The following is a 15,832-nucleotide window of genomic DNA, read 5'->3' on the forward strand; positions in this document are numbered from 1 at the left end:
TTAAGATCTGTTCACACATTTTCATGATTTTTGAAGTCAAATTGGTGTAGTGATTTTGGTCACGCCGAAACAGGAAATGGAGCGAAAAAACGAGTGGTTTTGCGGCGTGAATTGTTTTCGCTCTAATTTTAAAGTAGAGTGAGAAAACGGTGTTTGAACATAAATTCGGTTTCCCGGTAGTGGTTTTTTGTTCACATGCGGCGATTTCACTCTGATATTTACTGTTTTTTTGTTTTTTTTTCGATTTTTTGGATCGGATTTTTTTTATTGGTTTTCCCAATCCATTCAGAGCTCATTCTAGACCTAGTTTTTTGTTTAAATGAAATTTTCATTTCTCGCTAGTGGTTTTTTTGTTCACATGCGGCATTTTGATATTGATTTTCTATTTTTTTTGTTCTGATTTTTTCAAAATGGTTTTCTCAATTCACTCATAGTCCATTCTGGGACTAGTTTTTCTGTTTAGTCAATGAAAATTTTTTGAATTGTACGTCAGGACTTGTCCTGCTATGTTTTTTAATTCGTCGTCTCCATCGATGATTCTTACGACCTGACTTCTTGGAATTGACTTCAGTGAATTCTATTGCTTTGCAGTTAAAATTTGTGTACGTGACGTCATTTCAGCTTTTAGGTCATTTGCGTGACTTACCTCACTCAAAAAAATGACTTCTGAACTCACTCATGGAACTTTAAATTTTATTAACATTTTAGTTAAGGATCAATAGTGTGCATCTAAGTAGTGCCAAACTTATATGCCTTAGTATTTGAGTATTTGTCTTGAGTTTTTTGATTTCGAATATCAGTTTCGAAAAAGCTCTCTGAGGCTTTTTTTCCAATAGGCCGTATATTTCAAGAAATTGACAGTCCGAATCTAACCCAAAAAGTGTAGTGTTCTATTAAAAGACTGGTGGTCGATCTTTCTATCTTATTTCTTTAGTTGTTTCAATTCATGGAAGGTCACAAGCGTTTATCGCTGCTATTTGGCGACAATCTGCCGGCTATGTTTGAAAGATTGGTGCATATAGATGGCTGTTTTTAGCCGTTTTTTCGTCCATTTGTTCAAAATATTTTTTGTAACTTTGTTTATTGTGGAAGAAAATTTTGATCGATGCCGAAATTGATACCACATTGGCCCATATTTCTCATTTTTTGTCAATTTTTTTTTGCCTTTTAAATTTTTTTTTGGCTCTTTGAGCGGACTTGTTTAATCAAATTAGAGAATATGTCAGGTTCTTTTTCCATGAGTCCTGAATTTGATGCCTCTTTTTGACGTGAGGTGTTTTTTGTTTGTAAACACTAATCCGATTTTGGCGGTTTTTATCAAAGTTTTCTAGGGTTTTTGTTTGTACTTTTATTTTTTGTTACCGTAAAAACTCTCTGGCGAAACATCAGTGTTTTTGGTTTCGTTTTGTTGTTAATTGAAGTGGTTTTGGCCGATAAATTTTTTACCATATTTTCAGCTTTCTTTTCATTGTTTTATTGTTTTGCAATTCGAGCTATTTTCACTTCTTACTGAGACAGGAAGTTGGCTATGTAATGTTCATCAACTTCGATTGCCTAATAACAGAAAATCCTTGTTTTTTAACCTTAATTTTGTTTTCAAATTCAATTTTGGTATTTGATTTTTCAGAAATTGGGAATTGTTTTTAAATTTTTCCCAATGAATGTATTTTCCACATTCTAGCATGTTTCCTTCTTACATTCCCCTAAGACCTATGTTTTTATTTGCCCTGTTTTTATGAAATTGAAAATTATCGATTTGAACTAATTATTTTTGTCTTTTTCTGTTGAATTTTTTGAAGTTTTTTTGCAATTGATTTCATTTAACATAATATGGCTCTGACTTTTTGCTAGCTTTACCTACAAATTTCGAACAACACTCGTTTTCTGCGAATATTGTTAGGGTATGGATTTTGTAACATACGAAATTTTGCTTTTGAATTTTGTTCTGTCTCTTTAGTCTTTTTCATTATTCATTTCGATTTGGTTAATTTTTGGTAATTGTTTAGTTTTACCGCTTTCATTGTGATTTGATGCGACAACTAGTATTTATGGTTTGAAAGACAAAGTTTATTTAGCTACCAATTACACTGTTTCTATATTGTAAAGTAGTGTTTCGGAAATTGATCAATGTTGTAACAATTTGTTATCAATTTCTTCAGATTCTTCTTTCAAAAATAAAGTTTTGGGAGTCTAAAATGACTTGAATTTTGCTGCTCGCTTACATTGATGTTTTTAATTGCGTACAAAAAAAATTGGCCTGTTTTTTATAGGTGTAATATATTTTTCATTTAATCTTCTTTTTTTTACTAAATTTTTTTTTATTAGTCTCTTTAGTAGGAACCAGTTGATTTGAAAGGTATTTCTTTCACGAGACGGCTCTTCGAGTCTTTTCCGGAATTCTTGAGGCTATGTTTTTTTTTGTTTCGTCGTCTGACGCTCGTTTTCGTATTACATTTGTTCACACTGCAAAGCTGAAAAGTCAAATTTTCTGAATGACTTCTTCCTCTCACTAACGGCTTTGCGAGCGTGACGTCATTTCTCACTCTCTCTTGCAAAAATTTTTTTGCGTGATTTGATTTTGATCAGTTGTGGCTTACTTCATTCAATAAAATGACTTTTGCACTTTAAAACTTAAGTTTATTTTGAATTTATTTAAGGTCAAAGGAAATCATGTGTTTAATAAAGGGCCCTAATGAAAAGGCTTCTGTGTAATGCATTTTAACAAGCTTTATTAATTAATTGCTGTATTTTTTATATAGCTTTTTGAGCTGCCTCGGTGTCTTTTTCAACTTATATCTGTATCTGTTTCTATCTATATTATACAGCACTTAAGTCTATTCTTTCGCAGCTATCCAGGAATCTGTCGGCTATGTTTTAAATACTTGTATCTAAGAAAATGAATCTGATATCGCAATCAGGTTTTGTCCAAAGTTAGAAGCAGCTAAAATTATTAATTGCTCTTGAACGCAGTTCATAGCAATTATTGTTAACGTGTGTGTCTTTTTTTGTATGCAAATTTTTCGCTTGACAGTTTTGCGCTTTTCTTCTAGAACATTCTTTGACTTCTCAAGTGACTTTTTCACGCTTTCGTTCTTCATTTTTGAGTGATCTCTATTGCTCTGAAGTAAAGCTAATATAAATTCGATTGCAGAATAAGTGAGGTATGTGATCTGTAGCGCAGTGGTTAGTAGGTGTGGCTGTGGATCGGGAGGGCAGTGGTTCGAATCCCGGCGGGGGAAAAATTTTTTTGCACCCATAATTTGATCTAGGCTACAGCCCCTGAATTAAATTGCCTCGCCTGTCGTTCAAGAGCAATTCTTCCGACATTTGTCGGTTTATGTTTTTTTAATATATGTTTTTTATCGGTTTTTATCGGTTTTTATCGGTTTATGTTAAAAATTGACAAATTGTCTTATGATACCAAAAATTCAACAATCAAAGCATGGATTATAGTTAGCTGAGAATTTTCTTTTAGAAATACGCTTTTAAACCGTAGCGTGAGAAATGTCAGGGAGAAATATGTTGGAGTTAAGTTAAATTTGTTGCAATCATGCAAGCTCAAGATGGTTGCGATCTCATATAGTATTTTTGAGCGAACTGTTTTAACGTTGGTGTAAGAATTAATTTGGAAGTCAAATATACTGGTGATGCAGCCTTCCTCCGCCTATGTTGCCATAAAATTCTCCAATTAAGTGTCCCAACCTCCAGTTTGCAGAATTATTATGGCCGTTCGTCTTTGTGAAATTTTGGCTAGACTGTTTTTAATTGCTCTCAAACGAAGTCTGTAGCAATTATATTAGCCCTGTGGTCCTTTTTATGCCAATTTCCGCACATGTTTTAGAGCTTCACGCTGGTCTCCAAGTATTTTTTGAGGAGAAAATTTCAAGGTGTGACGTGATGTTTTTAGTCTTTAAAGTTCCACCCTCGTTCACCCTCTCCAAAACCCTAGTCCAGCCACCTCCAACCTGGCCCTTTGGACCTCACTCTCGTCCAGCTTCCCCCCCCCCCCCCCCCCCCCCCCCTCCAATGACCCCCGCTCTCCGCTCATAGAGAATAAATCGGCCGACGTTATTTGGTTGTTTTTTCATTGACTTTTGTTCTTGACATATTGTACAAAATTTGCAGCTCTACTCAATTGACAGCCGTTTACTGCTAAAAGTCATATAAAAAGTCTGCCGAAGCTGGGTTTTGTTTTTGCCATTCAAATCTTTGTATTGATCTATAATAAGCTCAAATGACATTTATAGCTCCTGTATGAGTTCCCCCCTTCGCTCAATAAAACCAAACCGTCTAGATTCAATATATCTGTAGTTTTTAATTTCTCTCGAAGTTTGAAGCCATAATTGTAAACCATTTTTTCGCTTTTGTTTAGAACATTCTGTGACTTCACAAGTAACTTTTTTACGATTCTTTTCTTCATTTTGAGTGATTAAAAATCGCCGCCAGCCTCTCAACGGCTATTATTTTGGCGCTCTCCTTTTTTTACAATCCAAGAATTGGATTGTATTGGTGCTGTCTTTTTATAGCTGCGAAGCTGTAAGCTGAGCGTAGCTATATTGCGGTGCTCTTGGTTTTTTTTTACAATTCAAAGAATTTGAATTGTATTGGGGCGCTGTCTTTTTTTTAAGATCTGTTCACATATTTTCATGATTTTTGAAGTCAAATTGGAGTAGTGATTTTGGTCACGCCGAAACAGGAAATGGAGCGAAAAAGCGAGCGGTTTTGCGGTGTAAAAATTTTTCGCTCTAATTTTGAAGTAGAGTGAGAAAACGGTGTTTGAAAAAAATTCGCTTTCTCGCAGGTGGTTTTTTGTTCATAGGAGGCAATTTCACTTTGAATTTTACGGTTTTTCGATTTTTTGGATTGGATTTTTTTCTAAATGTTTTTCCCAATCCATTCGTAGTTCATTCTAGGCCTAAATTTTTGTTTGAATTAAATTTTCATCTTGGTTTTTTTGTTCACATGCGGCATTTTGACATTGATTTTGTTTTTTTTATTTTTTGATCTGATTTTTTTAAAAATGATTTTCTCAATTCACTCATATCCCATTCTAGGTCTAGTTTCTCTGTTAAGTCAATGAACATTCTTTGAATTGTACGTCAGGACTTGTCCTATGTTTTTTGTTTCGTCGTCTGACGCTCTTTTTTCGTTTTACATTTGTTCACACAGCAAAGCTGAAAAAGTCAAATTTTTTGAATGACTTCTTCCTCTCAATAACGGCATTTGCGCGCGTGACGTCATTTCTCACTCGCTTTAGCGAAATGTTTTAATTTATTTGCGTGATTAGATTTTGATCATACGTGACTTACCTCACTCAATCAAATGATTTTTGCACTTTAAAACTTAGGTTTAATTTGAATTTATTTATGGTCAAAGGAACTCATATGTGCAGTAAAGGACCCTGATAAGAGGCTTCAGTGGAATGAATTCTAACAAGCTTTATTAACCTATCGCTGAATGTTTTGTAGCCTAGTTTTTTGAGCGGCGTCGAATTTTTTTTCAATTTAGAACTGTATCTGTTTCTATCTCTATTATATGGCACGTAGGTCTTCCCTTTCGCAGCTATTCCGGCAATCTGCCGGCTATGTTCTTAAGATGTTCACATATTTTTCATGACTTCATCTTTCAAAACGGGATAAACAGGTAACGCCTAGTGCGCATTAAGTTTCATTAGTGGCCCAAAGCCTGCGTTAGGCGTCCTCCAAGTGCTTAGAGTGTTGCAGCTGCCGGGATTCCCCTAATTCAATGTTAAAGGGTCAATTTTAGGAGTTCTCGAGCCCGAAATGGCGCAATTTTTGACAATTTAAGTTTTCGAGATTTTTTGTTTGATCAGTTTTGAATTGACGTTTGTCAAAGTTGATAAGTCTTTTTCAATATTAATTATTAGCGGCCCTCATCTTTTCAGCCGGCTATTATTGCGCTCCTATTTTTTTTAGTTCGTCGAACTGATTTTCGCTGTACCCATTTTGCCGCTTTTTCGACATTTTGCGTGAAATCTTTTTGACTTCTCTAAAATAGTTTCACTCTTCTGTCATTCTGTTCAAAGTCCTTTTAAACAGCAGCTGCTCAGCAAAGCAATTCAAAATGAAGGGAGTCAGTATTAAAAAAATCAAAGTCAGAAACAGAAACGGGATAAACCCATAAAGCCCATTTTTAGAAGCCCGGTACTTGAACTTTGTTCTCATAAGTTTTAATTACTATCTATGATGCTTATTGGTATTGATACTAGATCCTGTAGCCTCTCACTGAGAGACAGGAGTATGTTCTATTACGAAATGACCTCAAAATAAATCGCACTTAAAAATGTTTTAATACAAAAATCATTTTTTGTTGATATTGTTTTCTTTCAATTCCAATAGAGTTATGGGAATCAACGGCGGCTATTTTCCGGCAATCTGCCGGGTATGTTTACTTTTTTTTTTACCATTTTGCGGGTGATATTTTTTGGTACCGTAAAGATAAGCACGCAAAATGATACTGATTTGTTCTATTTACAAGTTTTTTGAAAATTTGTCATTTTGCAGCATCAGCGGTCAGGGAACCTTCTCCATGGTTTGATAATGGGTTAGTGCGTAATTTCTAGTGGCAATATTTTGATTTTGAAGTTTTTGATCTCACAAATCGTAGCATTTTTTCTGTAAAACTTGCATTTTTTTCAAGTTTTTAATTTTTTGTTTTTGAGTTTCTATCCCCAGTGGCCATGGAACCTCCTCCAGTTTTTGATAGTACGATACTCATTTGTGGGTTAATGGAATGGATTTCAACATTATAATGTCACTAACTTTACCTTTTTAAAAGTAATTTTTTAGTTTACGTCTTTTAGTTTTAGGCTCGAATTAGGGTTACTGGAAAGCCTCTGAAGACAGTGAAATGGCTCTGAAGAAATTAATATCACAACTGTTAGCGACTTTTCATAAAATTTTGCAATTACTTAGTTTTTTTGTCATTTTCTAAGTTTTTTATCGTTTCGACCCAATGTAACTTGTTTAGGTCTTTTAGATGTGTAACTGGGAAGATTTAAGGGACACAAAAATGGTTTAATATTGCAAAATTAAGAAATTATTCTTTAAATTTTGCAATTTTAGAAATTTGTCATATTTCTCTATTTTTTTTATTGGCCAATAAACCTCATTCAGAGCTTGTGCATGGGTTAATAGGTTTGTTCGATTATTTTAGGTTCTGAACTTTCCCTCGTCTTCTCGGCTGTTTCTTTTTGAGGGCGCATTTGTCAAACTAAAATTTGTTTCGGTTTACCAAATTTTGGGGCTTTTTGGCGTTTTGTCTGCATTCTTTTTGACTTCTCAAGACTAATTTCACTTCTCTCGTTCTGTTCAACTGTTCTTAATCAATAGTTGCTCAGCAAAGCAATGTAAGATGGACCAAGTCATTATCGGAAAGGAAATTTAAAATAGACGTGATAAACCCAGAACTGTGATTTGTCTTAGTTGCTAGTTTCAATATTTATTGGTATTGATGCTAAGCCCTTTAGGCTCTCATTGAGAAACAGGCGTGACTAATTTTAAAATCATATTGAAATAGCGTGCACTTGTTGGTTTCTGCAAAAAGAATTGGTGTTGACAGCGAAAAATTGCTTTCGAATGTTGGTTGTTCGGATGTGGTTATGATAAAGATTTTCAATTGCTCTTGAACGCAGTTCATAGCAATTATTGTAAACGTGTGTGTCTTTTTTTGTGCAAATCTTTCGCTTGACAATTTTGCGCTTTTCTTCTAGAACATTCTTTGACTTCTCAAGTGACTTTTTCACGCTTTGGTTCATTTTTGAGTGATCTCTAGTGTTCCGAAGTTGCTAATATAAAATCGGTTGTGGCGTAGCAGAAGTAACTGACATGTAGCGCAGTGGTTAGTGAGTATGGGCATGGATTGAGAGGTCAGTGGTTCGAAACCGGTGGGGTCAAAGTTTTTTGCACCCATAAAGAGCCTCTGATGAATTAAATTGCCTCGCCTGTCGTTCAAGAGCAATTCTTCCGACATTTGTTGGTTTATGTTTGCTTTTTATTGAATAAAATGGAGAACAAAGTAATTATTCCTTTGAACGGAAAAAGGTGATTTAATGTGGACTTAAAACGTTTTCGCTTTAGTTTTTTCGAAAAAGTTTTTTGAAATCGAAAACATCAGATTTTAGTTCTACATTTTTTTAAGCTTTATATTCCATTGAATGTCTGCTTCTCAACAAAAAGAATAGTGAACTCACCTTATCTAATTGAAAGGACTAGACTTTTGGCTGTAAGCTGAGCTCAGCGTAGCTATATTGCGGTGCTCAACGAATTGAGCCCCGCAATATAATACAAAGAATTGGATTGCGCGGTCTTAATATCTGCTCACTTTTTGTGTTAGTCAATTTATAGCGGTGATTTTAATCACGCTATACTTGTATAGTGAGTGAGTACTCTTGATGCATGAATTTTTGAACGGTTTTTTAATGCAATTTTTTGCTTGACCGCTTTTTCACCTGACCCATTTGACTTTTCGTCCTCAAAACCGGGATAAACATGGAGCGCCCAGAGGGCATTAACTTCTCTCTGAGCCTTTCAGATGACAAGTCGTCAAGTATTTAATTCACGAAACTATTTTGGAGACGTTACTAATGATGTGAAGGGCGGTTCTTATAGTTAGAACCCCCACCCACCCACTTCAACCCTCTCCCACATCAGCCCCCCCCCCCCCCCCCCTCAATTCACCAACCCCCTGCACATCGTTCAGGCCGTAAGGACGTGGCACTGTGCAGCCAAAGCCACTCCTTCATCACCCCTCTCCCCCCTGGTTCACCCCACTCTGCGCTCGCCTCAACGCAATTAAGCTAAACCTAAACTCACTTAACGGTAGCTAGCTACTGACGAAGCCAGCCGGTCGTTTTAGAGAAATTCGCCCGAGGTTAGTCGATTATGTTTTCAGTGTTTTTCACACAAGTAATTATTTTCACACATGTACGTACTTTCACACGTAACGTACTTTCACAAGTGTACGTACTCCAAATGCGCCCATTTGCGGTTGCTTAACTGCTTGAACCAACAGCTGATGCCTTTGAAGACTTTGAAACCATTTGTTGTCATTAAAGTGCTTTTTTGTTGAGCCGTTCTTATCTCTGTTGTCTAAGCTTTTAGTCTAATTAAGGCAACGTCTCATTGCTTGCTGAAGTGAATAATGTTAATCTTTTCAGTTCATAGCTAAATGTTCTTTGGCTATCTTTTATTGTTTTCAAAAAATAATAGCGAATTTTTTTACTGTAGTGTTCGTTTTGTTGTTTTATTGATTCATCTCATTAAGAGAATTTCTCATCGGTTGATAATGATATAAACCCAAATAACTTGTCCAAGTTCATAACTAGTGGCTTCTGTTACTTAGACATTATTTTCAAAACATTTTGTGATCTTTTCATTTTTGCCTGAATTGTTGTGCAATTTTTGGTCTTATCAATTAGTCCCATTAATGATACGTCTCGTTGGTTGCTACTAAGGCATGAATATAGTTAGTCCGTTGAATTCCTACCAGTGATTTTCGTTGCTTTGTTAACTCTGATTTTTGAGTGATGCCGGTTTTTGTTCCTTTTCTTGTTTTTCTCTCTTGGTCTTGAGTTTTTGTTATCATTCTATTGCGGTGTATTCTTTGAACATGTCGACTTCATTTATTAGCTATTATTTTGATAATTGGACGTCAATTATTTCGGAATTGGCACTAGTTTTTAGCAAAAAGATTTTTTTTATTTTCAAAATTTTGTTTTCTTTAGCTTTTTTAAATGTTCTGCTATACTGACTAAAAAAGTTTTATAATGCTGAAAAATGATGATCAGGCGGTTAACTCATTCAGTTCTCCGGGATATAACTCTGTACTTGTCCTGCTTTCGTCGTTTTTAAGAGGCGCCGATAACTTCAACTCATTTTTTCATATTTCTATCTGTATTACAGCACGGAAATGTATTTCACAGCTATTCAGGCAATATATGTTCGACTATGTTGTCAAATTGTTACCAGCGCTGTTTTGAGAAGAGTTGTTTTTATGAGTCAATTTGAGATTCTATGAACCTACCCGAGAAGAATTGTACGGAAAGACGAGGCTCATTTATTCGGAAGTAAGGTTTACAGGGCAAAAGACCCAGATCGACCATCTCTTGCAGAGTTGGGATTAATAGATACGATAGCGGGAGAGTATTATTTAGGGTCGCTTTTTTGCTCTAACTTGTTTGGTCGGGAGAAAAACTTATAACGTGTCTTAGCTTCCCCTAAAAACTCAACTCATCGTTTTGCATTCTTTCATGCCGTTTTTAGGCTGACATTTGAATACGGCCTAACTCGATGCTCTTATCCTAGCAGTTTTTTGTTAACTTGTTTTCGTGAGTTTTGATCGTATTCTGCTTACCTTTCTATCAAAATGATTTACTTACTTTATTATAAGGACTTGAAAAAAGCGAGCTTTAATTCACTATTGACGGAGAAGTTGTTTCGAGCATTTTGGCCTGTAAGCTGTTAAACTTTTTTTGCTATGAAGAAATCTGCTTTGCCTCTACCGCATATCATCCGAAAATCTGGCAACAGCTATATGTCTGCTTTTGTATGCTGAAATAAATAATAATTAACTTACAAAATATAGACAGGGATCCAAGTCTTTCTTGCATATTGCACACTTGAAACAGTTCTGATGAATCCAGACATCCTTTTCAAACGGTTTCAGCGTCTCCCCGTCGCAGAGATCTCCGCAAACATCACAATACACGTATGAAGAAGGTGTCAAGTCGTCAGATTCACCCTTATTGTCCGAATTATTGCAAGCCTTTTGACATGACTCCTCCATTGCATCCGATTGAAAAGCATTTGTTGAGAACCATTTCTTTTCTCCTGTTAAAGCAAAATTATTATAACTTCGCCTATGCTCAAATGTATATGAGTTCCTAATTTTTGTTCCAGCACCCACGGAAATGGGGGCCAGCATAATAGGCCTGTTTCTTTTTTTTTGAGCCAATTTTCACCAATCGATACAAAAGCGGAGAGATACAATAGTCATACCGTTGAAACTGAAGCAATCGTTGAATAGACTTTTCATTTTTTTTAACGCCGTGTAACGTTTGAAAATACGGTTGTCACTACTTAACTAAACTCCCTTCAAAAAATAGTTGCCAATAATGGTTTCGGCTGTTTCCTCCTCTCTAGAAAGTATAATTTAATATTTTCACGCAAAATTAAATAGACAACATTTTCGTCTCATAATGAAAATATAACTCGTCGAAACACCTCTGGTGTTATTTATCTCACTTACCAGACCGTTTAATTGTTACGATAGCGTCCTCTCTTACATTCTTGCCCTTTTTCATTTTCCAATAGAAGCTACGTATTTATGATAGTTTTGGCAACTAGTTCTTTAAAACTTTAGATGATAAAATTTCAAAAATATGTTTAAAACAGTTATCAGTTGTATCTTTCTGAGTAATAGATCAAATTTTCAAATAGAAGATGATAATGCTGACTTTTCTGCTCTTGCCCGGCCAGTTTGGCCTACGTAAGCTTAAACTATCTAAATCAAGAGCAGATCTCGCAATTGTTTTGAGTGCAATTTGTGTGACCTTAGTCGGTTGTGTTCTTCCTAAATTTTCTACTTTGAATTTATCTGCTTTCTGAGTTCACGTAGAATAAAATTTTGCTTTTGTCAAAACTTTACTCCTAATTTGACTTGAAGTTTAAAGCTAAGGTGTCAGTGTTGAAGGTTGATAAACATAAACTAGTATCTAATTAAATTATTTGTGATCTTTGATAAATTTTTCGATGTGTAACGGGCTGGAAGTTTATGTGCGGATTAACATTGCCGACTTTCCTAACGCACAAACGAGTGGTGACCCAAATATTTTAAACTTGAAATGATTAATTGCTCTCAAACGAGGTTTGTAGCAATTATATTAGTCCTGTCGGTCTTTTTTATGCTATTTTTCGCTTGACCGATTTTTCGTCTGACGCTTTTGACTTTTCGTCCTCAAAAACGAAATAAACAGGTAGCGCCCAGCGGGCGTTAAGTGCTCTTAGAGCCTTTCAGCTCAAACTGTTTTGGAGACATACTTATGGTGTGAAGAGCGGTTCCTAGAGGTTGAAGACCCACTATTGCCCCCACCCCCACCGCGCTGTTGCCCCCCACCCGACTTTTTCCACTCACATAAGCACCAGGGTGAACCAGTCTAGACGAACAAGTCTAGAAAACTTGAAGTTTTAGAGCCGAATCATGTTTTTATCATGTTCCAATTGTATGGATCTTTATGAGCCAGTGAAACTGCTTAAGGCTTGAAATAGGCATACTGGATAGTCTCTTGAGATAATGGAATGGTGTTCTGAAGATATTAATATTACGAATTTTAGCAAGATTTTGTTAAAATTTGCAGTTTTTAAATTTTTTGAATATTTTGTCCTTTTCTGAGTTTAACAATCCTTACTGGCCAACGAAGCTTTTTATGTCGTGGTTTACATGACAAATATCCAGAGACAAAAAATGTTTTTGAAAATTTTCTCTGCGAAATGTGGAAACTTCTCTTTTGAATTTTGCTCTCAGTTTTTTTCTTTATGATTTAGTTACGAACAAGTGTAGAAAACTTGAAGTTTTAGAGCCGAATCTCATCATGGAAAATCTCATTTTTGATAAATATTAATTTGAAAAATTTTGAAGATTTTTTATCATGTTCCAATTGTATGGATCTTTATGAGCCAGTGAAACTGCTTAAGGCTTGAAATAGGTATACTGGATAGTCTCTTGAGATAATGGAATGGTGTTCTGAAGATGTTAATATTACGAATTTTAGCACGATTTAGTTAACATTTGCAGTTGTTTTTAAAATTTTTGAATATTTTTGTCCTTTTCTGAGTTTAACAATCCTTACTGGCCAACGCAGCTTTTTAAGTCGTGGTTTACATGACAAATATCCAGAGACAAAAAACGTTTTTGAAAATTTTCTCTACTGCGAAATGTGGAAACTTCTCTTTTGAATTTTGCACTGTTTTTAGTTTTTGCACATCTATATGATTTAGTTACGAACAAGTCTAGAAAACTTGAAGTTTTAGAGCCGAATTTCATCATGGAAAAAATTCCTAACTCTCTCTCTCTCTCTCAATCTCTCTCTGTGTTGGCTGGCGTTCCTTTCCTTCTCTTTCTCGCTCACGTTTAAACTCGCTCTCTCTCTCTCTCTCTCTCTCTCTCTCTCTCTCTCTCTCTCTCTCGCTCTCTCTCTCTCTCTCTCTCTCTCTCTCTCCTTAACTCTTTTGTTGATGCCGTACTTCAGCGGCTGTTATGTGGCATGGTGTCATCGTCTTTTACCCTAATATCAGGGTCCTTCAATCAAGCTAAAACTAACCCCACTAAACAGTGGCTAGGTACTGACGAAGCCAACCCCTCGCCCGTCGTTTGAGAGCAATTCGCCAGACGTTAGTCGGTTAGGTTGATGTATCTACGCTATGGCCTACAACTTGTATCGATTAGATATCCAATTTTTATATACCTACATTATCTTTAGGTTGTAGGTTTGCGTTCTAGTCAAATCCATTTTGTGTTTTCAAAAATTCAATAATTTAATAGCCGCACAGCTTTAGCTGGGGCTATTATTGGCCTTCTCTTGGTTTTTTACATTTCAAAGAGTTTAAATTGTATTTGGGCGCTGTCGTTTTTTAAGATCTGTTCACACATTTTCATGATTTTTGAAGTCAAATTGGAGTAGTGATTTTGGTCACGCCGAAACAGGAAGTGGAGCGAAAAAGCGAGTGTTTTGCGGCGTGAAATTTTTTCGCTCTAAATTTAAAGTAGAATGAGAAAACGGTGTTTGAACAAAAATTCGCTTTCTCGCTAGTGGTTTTTTGTTAACATGCGGCAATTTCAATTTGGGTTTCTGTTTTTTCGATTTTTCGGATAGGATTTTTGTCTAAGTGGTTTTTCCAATCCATTCATAGTCCGTTCTAGGTCTAGTTTGCTTTTTAGTTAATGAAAATGTTTTGAATTGTACGTCAGGACTTGTCCTGCTATGTTTTTTTATTTCGTCAAGATTTTTGTTACGACCATATGACGTCAGTCACGTTTTGTTCATTCGTTCATGCAATTTCAACTGAATTGTAACGATGACTGAACGTGACGTCGTTTTTCACTGTTGTTGGAGCGAGGTTTTTCGTTCATTCGCTTGATTAAACTTTGGTCACGCGTGACTTACCTCACTCTCAAAAATGACTTCTTCACTCTGAAATTGACTTTTTTAAAATTTAATTCAAAGAGATAAGGTCAAGTGAGTGTGTCACTCCAATTGAAGATTATTTAAGAGTAGCTACTAGAAGCAGCAATAATTTATGCAGATTCATAATAAAATGTAACATCGCAGCACCTAATGAAAAATTGATTTTTGACTTTCTTTATCTTTTTGAGATTGCAGATCTACGAAGCTATTGTGGCTGTTTTCTGGCAATCTGCCAGCTATGTTTTTATTTTTGATGGAGCTTTTTGTGCACAATCTCATAGCTGATTCCCCTTGTTCGGTTTAAATTTATCCAACAGAGCGTTTTTCGAAAGAGCTCCGATACTGTTGGTTTCATAGCACTGAAATCCTTGAGCAGTTTGAAAGCTTTATCAAGTGTTCATTTTTTCCGGTTAAAATTTTTTTTTGGCGCAATTCAGCTTCAACTTGATGTCAAATACAGGGATTCAATTCCGTAGTGATTGCATCACATTAAAATTGAAAATAAATAGAATCAAAATCCTGAAAGCTTGAGTTTTGTTTTTATTGCAAATATAGAGCCCCAATTAGCCATGCAATATTGGTTTCTCTAGAAGAACATATGATATCAAAATAATAATCCAAAATTTTAGATTTTTTTTCTCCAAATTTTCCTACAGCATTGGAGATCATTAGATATTGACCATGCAGTGGATTCCTTGGACTTTTTTAAAGTTCTCTGGAAGAAGCAGATCCAATTATTTAAATTAAAGCAAACAAAAAATAGTGAAATATTTCACCTGATGGATTTTTTAATTTTGTCGAAGTATTCGAATTTTTATTGCAATTGACGAGCTCAAGAAACAAATTTGAAACTATCACTCCGCATTTTGAGTTCCACTTGGAGAAACAGGCGGAAATTAAATGACCCAATTAGTTTTCTGACTTCTAAAGCTTAGCTCTTTCTTTGACATGGATTTTTTGAGAAAATAGTATTCTCCAGAATGGTATGCTCTAAACCTATACCTTTATAAACGAGGTCCCGTTTTAAGAACTGCCGTCTTAAGAATTTTGTTTTTATAAGAACAGCCCCAATTAAATTCTCTATCAGAGTTATCGAGAACGAATTTGTAGAATTTTACGCAGAAAAAAACTCCTGATAAGTTTGTTTTCAGGAGTAAGTTTTTCCGTGGAATCGTCGGTGGTGTCTTAAAATAAAAAAAAAACTTTTTTTTTCAAAATCGAAAACCGTAACCAAGCCTCCTAATTTATTTTGCTTCAGATAAAGACTGAGCTGTTTGTTGGGCTTTTCATGTTATTGTGCTTTTGATTAAAAATTAGTCGTCGAAAGGTTATTGACAGAAAATACTGTTTTCAAAAGTTTTCACATCTTTAATTTTTTCCGTTTGTTTAAATTGTCAACACAGCCGTTATCACCTAATGCCTGCGCTACTAAAGAATTTTCTCAGCCGGCAGTAGGCATTTAGTTCTTCGTTGGCAGCATTTTGCTTTGTCAGATTTTTGTGAATCCGTTGATTAAAATACCTTATCTTAAAGTACGGCTATATTAAAGGCTTTATTTTTTATTGAAGTGTTTTCATTTTTCCCATTCTTCATCTTCGACAGTTGGTGTTTGACTGAAGAAAATTTTGG

At 35.3% G+C, this 15,832-nt stretch overlaps 2 protein-coding genes across 5 annotated transcripts in view; one reads left to right on the forward strand and one right to left on the reverse strand.

Annotated features, from left to right (window-relative positions):
• LOC142334580 (band 3 anion transport protein-like) overlaps positions 1-15,832 on the forward strand; it is a 261,810-nt gene that overhangs the window by 171,642 nt on the left and 74,336 nt on the right. The window lies entirely within an intron of this gene.
• The window catches only part of LOC142334581 (uncharacterized), a 39,612-nt gene that overhangs the window by 6,027 nt on the left and 17,753 nt on the right, over positions 1-15,832 (reverse strand). For all 3 annotated transcript variants that reach the window (XM_075382721.1, XM_075382720.1, XM_075382718.1), the window contains exon 3: positions 10,597-10,850. In XM_075382721.1, the coding sequence (XP_075238836.1) occupies positions 10,597-10,850 (254 nt within the window). The remainder of the gene's footprint in view (positions 1-10,596; positions 10,851-15,832) is intronic.

Source organism: Convolutriloba macropyga, chromosome 2 (genome assembly GCF_964194025.1).
Source record: "Convolutriloba macropyga chromosome 2, txConMacr16.3, whole genome shotgun sequence".
Classification (NCBI taxonomy): Eukaryota; Metazoa; Xenacoelomorpha; order Acoela; family Convolutidae; genus Convolutriloba; species Convolutriloba macropyga.